The following is a 12936-nucleotide window of genomic DNA, read 5'->3' on the forward strand; positions in this document are numbered from 1 at the left end:
CTGGGAACAAGCCATTGTTTATATTATTTTGATTGAGTACTAATTAATAGTCTATTTTGATAGACGATGAATTCCAATTTCGAGCCACCATATAGGAGAATCATCACGGAACTACCTGTGGTTGGCACAGATGACACAGCAAAGGAGTTCCGTTTGAATTAATCCAAAACAAGCAACATAAAGGATAGACAATGGATGTGTAGATCAACACATAAACGAATTAATTAGGCGAACAGTTATGATAATTTTTTTACGAGGTAAAATGTTAATTGTGGACCAACCAGGACAACACGATATACGTTTAGCTTGATTTCTACTATTCCGCCTCCAGTCTTTAATAGGACAGACGATACACAACAAAGCAAATTAACCGTTTAACTTCAAAGAGATAAATAAGTGTGTGCGGAACATGCCGTTTAAGACTATAAATGAATATAAAACATTAAGGAGCGTACACAGACAAATTCCCCACTTTAGAATGGGACAAAAAGTTTGAATATCAATGTGGTTTTTAAGTACGCACCATTGTTAACATTAAGTGGGAAGAGCGATCAGAAACAATATCAGTCACAAAGAAATTACATCAAATACTGAGAGATTCGCTAAGCTGAAATTATTTGTCTACTTATGAAAACGATGAATTTTATTACAGATAATTATCGCTGATTTTCAGTAAATAAACTTTATATCCGCATCTACCTGCTCCATCTCCATTAATATCCAATAATGAAATACTCGCCCATCATCATAAATATCGAGCTGCAGGCATGAGGGTCTTTGATACGTTATGTAATGGCAATGAATAATTCTTGACTGCGTCCTTCAAATGCTAATAACAAAATTCTTCTTTAGTAAAAAAAATCGAGGATTAGTCCACTGTGCGACTCAATTCCGCCTAATCTGACGAAAAATAAGAAACCATCAATCAAGATTTGCTACAAAAATAACAGAAAGGGTTTGATTTAGGACCAAGAGTTTTTCCATTTAAGAGAAATTTAAAACATCATTAATCTCGCAAATTTAGTTGAAGTTAAGTCGCAGTGGCACCTATGGAAAGGGGTTTCTCTTTTTTAGGCCCAACCATCTTACAAACAACCCGAGATCCATTGATTTAAAAGGCGGAATTTTATTCAATAATGTAACCGAACATCTTTTACCGTCTGCCCAAAACCTGGGAATTCCTATTATGGCTTGGAAATATTAAAACGTTGAGCATTATAGTTAAATGACCCAAGATCAAAGTTCCTATTAAAACATGGTTAAATTGGTTCACTTTAAAGATCTGATTGTAATAAGTTGTTGCATGATCAGAAGTGTTCGTGAATAAGTTTTTAGCGATTTGTGTTTGTTTTGTCCGAGTAATAAATAAGAATGATGCGATGAATACCGCGTTGGAGATGTCACAGAAATTATAGCATAATAGAACCTAAACACGTGTTATTGCTCGAAATTGTACTAATATTTTTACTGGTAACCAGTGGCGGCTCCCCCATAGAGTCCAATGACCCCCCCCCCCAAAAAAAAACTAACTTAAGCAGAAAAAAGGTGATTACATATCTTTTAGTTAATAGCTGGAATAAAAGTAAAAAAGTTTACTCATATTTCTTCTTTTTTAAGTTCGCGTTAAAATTCTTCCTCTATAAACCCTATTGAATGACGACATTAAGCACGTAGCAGGATATCGGCTGGTCATTCCCACTGACCTCACGCCTTTGATAGGAGCATTGCGAGTTTTCGCACGACGGCAAATGCTTTTCAATGGCAGCTATTAGCTGGAATTTCGGTCAACAACCGGTTATGCGCGTCGTCTGCGATTGCACAAAGCTTGATCGTTTAGAGTGGCTACCTTTATTTTTATGTTTATATTTCGATTTAATTGTAACAATGTGTTGTATTTGAACTTTATCGTCTTGTGACAACATGTGCAGATGTGTTTTTTGGCAATAATTTAAATGACCATGTTTTAATGGCTCTGTTTAAATTGCTCAATCACATTGACCACGAGCCGCCCTAGCTGGTAGTAAAGTAATTCTTTTTTTTCTAGATTTTTACTCGCATACATAACTCTTAAATTGCACAACACATTTATCCAAAACATTCACACGCATGCCAAATCTAACATGTTCGCGTGAGAATTTAAACGTCCAGATAAAGAAGCTCTAAATTATTAAGGCCTTCGATTAATTTCTTAATAAGACAAAATGCGAAACGTGTTTACTAAATAATTATTAGGGCTGTACAAACTTCAATACACACTTTAGGTAACACACTTAACCGGTGTTAACACATTTGGAGGACCGTCATAACGTTAAACACGCTTTTCTGTTTATTTTTCGCGTATCGTAGCTAATGGATAAGCAAATCTTACAGAAAGTCAATGTGACGTTACACTTTATTATTTTGATGCTGAATATGAATATTGTTGTTTGGGTACTTGTCTACCATAGAATCAAATATTGAAAAATTCTTTAAAAACCTCTTTCCCAATATTAAGTATTGTTAGTAAATGCGACCCTGATTCCATATCATCTAACGGTATAATTTATGTTTTGCGTTTGCCGGACTTACCAAAACAAAGTTTTCATTCAATGGAATTAGGACGCACGTTCTGGAACCGATTATATTAGCTATTATTTTACTGAATATGTAAAGAGATTAAACTCAATGCAGCAGCCATCTCCTCATGCAAGAATAATTAGGTTGCTCAATGAAATTATCAGTTTTTTTATGTGAGAATATCTTGCCACTCACAGGAAGTTCATACAACAACAATTGCGATTAAATTAATAATAACTACTACCTGGTTTGCTATATTTTTTGATGCTCGGGACGCGCTTGAACTCGGGACGCGTACAAAAAAGGCTATTACTGTTCATTAACCATGATTCTAATGACATATGATGGGTCAATTTTGACTAATGATAAATCAAAATGTATACATTGCCTTGAAAAGAAATAGTATATTTCTTAATCCCCCTTTAACAATGGCGGTACTGAAGCACGACTCTTTGTCAATCTTGAAAAAACAGAGTTAGATTTTTATGGCAAAACGAAGGCCAACACAGTATTTAGGCACATTGACGATATGACAAAAAGCTTTACTACTGAAGGCAGAGGCAAAATATATACTGGGGAATAATCACTGAGAGATATCTCACCTGGAAAAACTATGTGGAAAAATTAAGACAATAGCACTGACGATGCATCTGCACAGGGTAGTGGAAAAGAAATAGACGTGAAATCCTACTAACCTACACTGGTATTTTACTATGATAATTAGAGAGAAGATCTGTTATCGCTATTAAAGTTGGCGAAACTACAGAGAGTGGTCTGTTTGGTCATTACCGGCGCAATTAGGACTACACAGAGACCTGGAAACAGCGTTCAACACCTTGATGGATGTGCAGGAGCTTCCAGTCTGGATCAAGAGAAAGCAAATACTAGGCAAAACCAGTCATTCGAAGATTGCTAAACTCCTTTGACGGAATATTCCAATCGTACTGTTGGAGGCGAAGGGTCTCAATGACCTGAAAGAGCCGTTTGGAGTGAACGTTCCAATGAGAGAAGAATGTATAATAGAATTTCTGCAGTCGCTATGGGACAATAATCAGCTTCCGTCCGTTGACAAATTACACATGACTGGTGCACAATCATCAGGAGCTGGAATATACAGTTAAGGATCCAGCATGGATATCCCGTAAATGGTGATGGATAGAACTTGGTTAAATGGGAGAAAAGTTACACATTCAAGAGAATAATTTCACGATGCCCGCAGATTTTCGAAATTATTTTTGGTTTTTTATTTGGACACAGTGTGTAAGATTGGTCATGGGAAAGGTGAATTCTTCGTTTTGATGCAATTACCATAATAGTATAATATTATTAATTTCTACATTGATTTCGTGGTTTAAATATAGAAGGTCACATTTGGGACACCGTGTATATACAACTTGCAACAAAATTATGTTTACTTTTGAAGTTTTTATTGCTGAAATCTGAATGAAATTACTTCCATACTGAATTTTGCGGTTTTATAAACTATACGATATAATAAACAAACGGACTTTGATCCATCATTTAATAATGCGTTTTTAAGGTACACAATTAATTCGATGTAATAGCTCGGTAAAATACTTTATAAAGAATGTGTTGCGATTGGTCATAGGTTTTCTTATTTAAATATCATGCAATTATGGATTTATGATCCACGTGTAAAAATCGGACAAAACTTTATGTGCAAAAACCAATTCAAGGATTTTAATTATGGTTGATATAAATGCAATTCTGGAAATAACTAACTGAGCCCAGAATTGCTTGGAAAAGACTCTTAAGCTTGGACCAACGTTAATTCAATTACTCCAACATCTTATGGAAATGGATATCACCTTGTCAGAAATTAAATATCTACGTAATTGTGTTACCGCTCTTAGGTCCCGTTTCCTTTTTAATTAAGTCATCTATTTTCTCATCTTATGCTCTGATTTCACGGTTCGCGATGAACACGAGCCCTTATTCCAACAAGTTTCGCGCAAGTAAATCTATTCTAGAAATATCAAACACAGTATATTAAAATAAGATTGCAGTGTAGGTACATCCATTTTAATGGCTCTTACATTACGGACGTTAATTACTAGCAACAATTTTTAAATATCACGAAAAATTCAATGCCATATTGATTTTTAATGCATGACTGTACCATAACTGTATCCTATTATTTAACGGCGGACGGCTTTTGTTTCGATTCTTCGGTATCAGCTTTTAAATGTAATTTACTACTAAAGTGGGTGGAAATTGTGCTTCCGTGATGGGATTTCTACAAAACTTAATTTGACTGCAATGGGATTGTATAGTCAAATGCAGAGTTTTCCAACAAAAAAAATGCAATAACGTTTCTCGTTTCCCCACGAATTTGCATGACATCAAATCCGCTTACCTTGCAGGTGTTCCACACAAGGATTATCCAAAATCAAAAACTCTTTTCTTTACGTATTTTTCGCCCTTGGATATTACTTCTCAAATCTGCCTCATATACAGCTTGATTGAAGCTTGCGTTTCGAGAAAGTCGCAATCTATCAGTAAGCTTTAATCAACGAATATTACTTAACAGACAATATTTTCAAACCGCATTGTTATTTATTAGTTCATAACTAGGTAGACGAAGCATCAGTAAAGTGTTTATTGTATACAAAGTCAACGACATAAGCTTTTATTTTCTGCCTGATTTTCCCATTACGGATAACATATAAAACCAAAAACAAACATCAATTATTTATATTGCAATATTTCGAGCACCTTGATATCAAAAATAAATATTGCAGAAGTTAATCGGTAAAATGTTATTGACCCATAAAGACCTCTACTACATCAAGTGCATACAAAAATGTATAATTTATGCTTCTTTGGTAATAAAAAACCATTCAAATGGTTTGTGATGACATTATTTCAGTATTGCAAAAGTTATCAATTTAGATAAACAAAGTGAGGAATCGATATTGAAGTTATTATGAAAGTACAGATAAAAGTCAATTTGAATTTGAAACAATTATTAGGTACCTATCATCTAAAGGTAAAATTACTTGAACTTGACTTAGAAGGCCTATTTTTGGATCTGCATTGCAGCGCAGTGAGCTCATTCTGGAAATTAACAGTCTTTTATTAATTGAATCGACCTTGAAAACTCTGATGATACAAGAGCAGCCAAAAATATTTAATTAATGTGGAATTTTCATCGTACTAACTCTCTAATAGCCAGATACATAAAACGAGAGACAAAAGCGCTATTTCATCACTTGCTTACACACAGGTGTAAATCAGACACCAAACTGGAAAAATGTAACAAGTCCCATTAATATAAAAAAATTATCGCAATGTAGGTTAATAACTTTACATTATGGCAAACCTGTATCATAAGCGGATGATTCAAATCTTGTTCAACGGGTCATGGTCTATAGTCTATAGGTGTAGTATCTGATTAAGATTCAAAATGTGTTTTAGATAGGTCAGTTTAGATACTGGCGAAAACGGATTGTCTGATTTTTAATTGTTGCTGCCCTAAATGAGTTGTCACTATCTCATAGAAACTCACAGTATGCCTAAACTGTCTCTTAAAGTAGGTATAGTTTTGAGTCTCACTTGAACCAGCCTCGTATAAATGCAGTAACACATTTGGAACACATTTCTCAAATGCAGACAATTAATTACAACAAGGCGTTTAATTACAACAACTGTGTTATCCCTTTTTAAATTAAATAAGAATAGTGGATACCCTTGCAGCTTAAGTGTTTTTGCTATACCAAGCAGAATTTAAAATATTCGTATAATTATGCAATTGGTACACTTAAAGATTTATATGGTTAGGGATTGGACAAGACCCAATTTTATGATCGATATTAAAAAGTTATGGATCAGGCCAGTTATAATTTGAGCCACTATAAACTAATGTAGCCAATCACAACCATGACCCATAAGTATTCCTCAAATATATCTGCCTTATTAAAAGATCAATTGCCACTTTATAGTTGTCTCGGCCATACGTATATATCGTATAAATATGAGTATAGACAAAACCTGAAAAATATAAAGTAGGTAAGTATACTTTTTCCGAACAATAAACTAACAGGATCAACCTGTCTGTTCCTTATAAAATAATATTAATTTGAGAGTACCACTGAATCAATGATTTACAGCTTATAGCCTATCGAACCGTAAAGTTGTAAGAACGTCACTCCAAGATGCAATAAAGAGTCAATTTACTAAAATAACGTATTTAGATAGGAAACCCAGTAGTTAATGCTTCTTAAGCTACCGACTGAATTAAACGATCCAAATAAAACGGTTGTAAATTATCCTGTTTATGAGTATATATGCCGGACGCAAACACCGCTTTATAGATGTGGCTATTATGAGGTAACTTTTGATGCGATCATATCGTCATAAATTAGTGCCAGTGAAGGGTTGCAAAATTAACTTTCAACTTTAAAAAATGAGAAATCTTGTCAAAAAAATGTGACAAAACATATTATCTCAGCTTTTTATCAATAATCCTACTGAAAATTATACACTGTGTTTCAGTGAAATTTTGTGAGAAATGATCTTTTTGTAAATACCATGTATACACAGTGATATGGAAATTGCGGCACTGAGAATTGCCCACAGAACAAAAGTAGATAAAAATATTTGAGGGCATGCCATTTAAATACAATAATTTAAGAAAGCTACACTTATTTAAGACGCCCTATACATACGTATATTGTCTTATAAATTTCAAATATGCGTAACACCTCATTCTAAAACTCTCATATTTAACTGTTTACTCTAACTCTAACATTAAAGCAGATATCGATACATGTTGTGGACATATATGTTACGTATGGACCCATCATTAAAGACAGACGTTCTTTCGTCCATGTTTATATTCCACTTCATTTTTGGGATATTGAATTGAAATTTTTCTATCTAAATATCTGAAAAGCTTTGAAAAGCTACATGTAGTTATTTGTTCTTCCACTTAAAAAAATATAAAATTTTAAACCTGTCTGCAATCACGGAAATTTGATACATCATTTTTATGTCGCAAAGTTTATGCCTTAATCTTCCCATTAAATACAAACTTTTCCATGAATTTCGGAGAGACAGAGGGGACTCTTTTCTTCCCGACTGTAAATTGTTGTTGCAAACTGATTCACCGTGTACAAACAATAAAAAGAATTATTTACAACAATTTTGTCATACTAAGTTTGTACTACGTGTAATCAGTAGATTACATCATTTTACTTCTGCATTGCGACAAAGAAAATATTTACGGCTTCTCTAGTTTAAGTCATTGATATATAACCTGTTTTTGAGAACTACGTAATACGTAAAGACAAATATTTGCGGATTTTTGGAAAATTATGGAAGAATTGCAACTCTCTAAGTGAAGAATAAGTGTACAAAGTAAAAGGTATCTTCAACTAAATGGTCACATATGAAAAAATACAGTATTTTAAAGATAATTTTTTCCACTGTAGGATAAGACCCCCCATTGTTTACAACTTTTGTTGCGTAACAAAAGGTATTATAACCCATAGTAACCTTGAATTTTGCCAGTCTTATATTTCTATTTATTTCATTTCGTTTAATGATTCTCCCATTTATTAACATATTCTCTTAACCTTTTCCTCGTCACGTCATCTATGGTCATTTTCTTGACCAATTAAACAGTACGTAATTTAGTTAACAATCAAAATTCAGCTTTGTAGTATGGAGTCATGGTGACCTTTAATAGAATATTTATTTTAGAATTTTTAGCGTTTACGCAGAAGTAGATATAATGAATGTGAAGTAATAAAATAACAAAATTAAAATGTCGAAGTAAATCTACTTCGGTGCCATTTCATTGGTGACCATTGATTATTGCGGATGAATCCCAACTTCAATAAGCATAAATAGTCGCAAAAAAATGAGATTTGGTCCAGAAATGTTAATCCAAGTCCTACTTGAATAGTTAGTTCTACCTACTTCTGCGTAAGCGCTAAAAATTTCAAACTTAAAGTATGGTGGCCTTTATTTTAATATGATATTCTTTATAGTATGTGCGTTAAAATGACAATGATCCTAATTGTATACGTACCTCAAATAGACCGGGATTTGTCACACTGACCTAGTGAGTACGAGTTAAAGTTATATAAAAAAACCATACCGTGAATACTTTAAAAAAGCGTGTTCTATGGTCCGTGTCATAATGTTTGCGGTATTTAGTACTTAACCGAACTAACTATTCATTTGTTGGAAATAATTTTTATTACTAAAGATTTCAGTTATCGTAAACGAATCTTGCATTCATTATGTCCATTAGACACTTGACATTCACGCTAATTTGTTCCAACCAGTTAATTTTCTATACTGCGTCCCAAAATTAAGTAACGTCCTTTAATCTTTTAGATAAAACTCCAAGAACGCCCTAATTAATTTCATGGTACCACTAAGCTTTCAAAAGGCGAATTCCAGAAATGCTTTCTACGTAAGCAGCACCCTTAAAACGCTGGCAATTATTTGATTTTTACGGTATGAGGATAAAAAACGACCTATTTCCAACACACAGGACATTTATCCTCACATCTCCCCTCTCTTAAAAGTCAAGTAAAGCAATTTCCTAACAAGAAAGAAAATTGGATAAGGCTTCTTTTCCATTTTAAGGTATTTGTCTGCTTTTATAAAAGCCAAGTAATATTAAAACACGTGCGTCTAGCGCACAATGATAGAGTGGCATGGCCTTTATTGTAAAGAATGCCGTCTCCAAAGGAACTTTAATTGACATCTCTAGTGTTTTGAGAAAATTCGGTTAAATGAATGAAAATTAATATGCGTCACTGGGTAATTAAACCACATAGTAATTGCTAATTACTAACTTAAAGTTTTTACCCACGTTTCATTAACGAAACCGTCCAAATTCGTTATTCGAAATAGGGCTGATCAGGTTGCGTGCGAGACGAAGCAATACCGAACTAACGTTATTTAAAGTGTATTTCCATAATATCGCGAATACAAGCTTTGCATATAAAACGTTTCTTATAAAAGGAAAAATTATTCCCTTTCAGACGAACGAGTTTGACCATTGATACAAGACTTAAAATATCAGCCAACCGGTTTTTGGCAGGTAACCCAATTTTCACCGGCTTGTTAATTTCACAGTCGAGCTGGATGCAAGATTTTTATTAGTCTGCAATCATATGTAAGTCATCAGAAATTGTTGACTGATTTGGTTCATAAAATATGTTAGAGGCAAAGTAAATTGCTAAATGTGAAAATCCAAGGTAAGGCACCGCGACTGTGTCGAACTAGTTTATAAAATTGAATAAGTATTTTCCACTTGTTATTCCCTCAAAACTTGCAACTTAACTATCGAAAAATCCTTGTCTTATCACATATTTAAATCATGCTAACTTAAGCTAAGTAAAGTTCTTTTATTGATGAAAAGGTAATTTAGTCTGATGATATTTAAATTACTTTGTTTAAATTCGAAGAAGAGTTATGCCTCCGCAAAAATCCCAATACATTTAATATGCAAGGCAAAGATTAGCAATTGCTTGAACTGGAAAATAAGCAAGAACTATGTAATTTTTGCTTCAATAAAAACTACTAACTATCAGCCAAACTGTAATCATCGACACGTATAAGCCAAGATGTGTTTGGATTTTATTATTTTACTACGGAATAAATTTTGTACCTCTTGTACCAGTTTGCATCAGACTGTCATAAATTAACCTTTACAAGGATTATTAGGAGACATCTAAATGTGGATAATTTATAGCAAGGTTGAGCAAGTTTTCATACTACAACTTGAGATACTCTTTTAGTAAGATCTCCGAAAACGGCCACGGTTATCAATCATTACGTGCCTCACACTATACAGGGTATTTCAAATTCGACCCTCACCATTGGGATCTCGGAAACTAGAGGAGATACGAAAAAGTTCAAATGGGGGCAAAGTTGCGCAATCTAGTGCTTGATCGAATACCGTTTTCAAAATTTTAATTTTTCGAGTACTTCCGAAGATATCCGAGAAAAACTAAAAGTTGGAGAATCCATTTTTAATTTTTTTTAGCGTTATTTGACAAGAAAGGTTAAATCCGTAAGCACATTTTCATTATCACTTTTTCTCAGCTACACAATGACATATTCAAATTTGCGATCCGACGTTTCGTCTTTCGGCTACCATCATCAACTTTATTTTTTCTTATGGGCGCCATATTGGATTTTTCGACAAAAAAATAGTGCGTTTCATTCTGAATTCATTGATATAGAACTTCTTATAATTTACTTTTTTAAAAGCCGAAATATTTAAATTAAAAAAAATATTACATAGGTGGCCTTGACTCCATCGAAAGACTTTCTTTTGTTCGCGTTATATGACAGAACTTCTCAAACGAATTTAGAGCGTGTGCAGATTTCCAATGAAAATGAGTTTCCGAAGTGAAGAAAAACGAGATATGTTAAGACTTTATTACAAATTTGATAGGAACAGTACGAAAACAGCTCAAATGTATTTTGAGTTATATCCGGAAAGACAACAGCCGCATAGAACATTATTTAAAACTTTGGACGAACATTTAGCTAAGTTTGGTGCTTTTGAAAAACCTAGGATGAAGTATGGAAGCAGAATGAAAGAAGATACTAGAAATAACCTACTGGCAGAGCCAAAACTAAATTATTATTAAATGTTACAACAAGTGCTCAAATTGACGACTTTTTTGTGGGGCACTTTGAAAAATAGAATATATGAGAATCGAGATTATAACACAATAGAAGAACTTAGAGAAAACATCATTACACAATGTAGAGTAATCAGAAGGAGAAATATTATTAGGGCTGTCACTAATTTAAATAGACGTGTTCGTTTATGTATGCAGGAGGAAGGTCGTCAATCTGAACACTTGTTGTATTATTTAATAATAATTTAGTTTTGTCTCTGCCAGTAGGTTATTTCTAGTATCTTCTTTCATTCTGTTTCCATACTTCATCCTAGGTTTTTCAAAAACACCAAACTCAGCTAAATGTTCGTCCAAAGTTTTAAATAATGTTCTATGCGGCTGTTGTCTTTCCGGATATAACTCAAAATACATTTGAGCTGTTTTCGTACTGTTCCTATCAAATTTGTAATAAAGTCTTAACATACCTCGTTTCTTTTCATTTCTGAAGCTCATTTTCATTGGAAATTTGCACACGCTCTTATCTCGTTGGAGGATTTCTGTCATATATCGCGAACAAAAGAAAGTCTTTCGATGGAGTCAAGGCCACCTATGTAATATTTCTTTTTATTTAAATATTTCGGCTTTTAAAAAAGTAAATTATAAGAAGTTCTATATCAATGAATTCAGAATGAAACGCACTATTTTTTTGTCGAAAAATCCAATATGGCGCCCATAAGAAAAAATAAAGTTGATGATGGTAGCCGAAAGACGAAACGTCGGATCGCAAATTTGAATATGTCATTGTGTAGCTGAGAAAAAGTGACAATGAAAATGTACTTACGGATTTAACCTTTCTTGTCAAATAACGCTAAAAAAAAATAAAAATGGATTCTCCAATTTTTAGTTTTTCTCGGATATCTCCGGAAGTACTCGGAAAATTAAAATTTTGAAAACGGTATTCGATCAAGCACTAGATTGCGCAACTTTGCCCCCATTTAAACTTTTTCGTATCTCCTCTAGTTTCCGAGATCCCAATGGTGAGGGTCGAATTTGAAATACCCTGTATATGAAAGAATTGAGTACGTAAATAAGATAACGCGGTGTACATTGACTAATTCATCTGGACGGTAACTATGTAAATTGAACTATCCAGAGTTTTGCCACGATCAAAAGTTACAAGAAATCATCAAACAAAGTTATAAAACAGTCAATTAGAATCCTGACAGGTACGAAAAGATTTTAAATTGAACTCTCTATGATTGATCTGAATTAATTAAATTAATGATATCCGTTTTTCATATCTGCAATAAAACATAAAATCAAAGTTAAGGCTTACAGTTCCTACACGCTATTTGTATGTCGTCATACGTGTTCTGGAAAACGAGTCAATATTTTGAGAGCGAATTCATTAAATTGCTTATCTTTTAAGTAATCTTGCTAATATGTAATATTAATTATATTACACAGGTCATGCGGAATAAGATGTGGAGCTGCCAAATATGCATTTGAAATTAACTGCATCTTAAAGTTTCTTTAAGACATACATAAGTAACTCTGTGTTTTCTTTCCAGGCTGAAGAATTAATAGATGACTTACTGTCATTAGAATCAAGTTCACTGGCGTCAGATGGCTTCAAAACATCGGACAGTTCCTTAGCCAATGATATTAATATAAAAAATGAACCATATTTACTCAGTGAAACGGAACTTCACGCGATGGCGAAAGACAGACAGAAAAAAGACAACCACAACATGAGTAAGTACCT

The 12936-nt window shown here is 33.5% G+C and overlaps 1 protein-coding gene across 1 annotated transcript in view; it reads left to right on the top strand.

Annotated features, from left to right (window-relative positions):
- Positions 1-12936, top strand: part of Mitf (transcription factor Mitf) — a 48623-nt gene that overhangs the window by 29609 nt on the left and 6078 nt on the right. The window contains exon 3 of the mRNA XM_066403002.1: positions 12743-12926. Coding sequence (XP_066259099.1) covers positions 12743-12926 — 184 coding nt within the window. The remainder of the gene's footprint in view (positions 1-12742; positions 12927-12936) is intronic.

The sequence above is a fragment of the Euwallacea similis genome, chromosome 27, assembly GCF_039881205.1.
Source record: "Euwallacea similis isolate ESF13 chromosome 27, ESF131.1, whole genome shotgun sequence".
NCBI lineage: Eukaryota > Metazoa > Arthropoda > Insecta > Coleoptera > Curculionidae > Euwallacea > Euwallacea similis.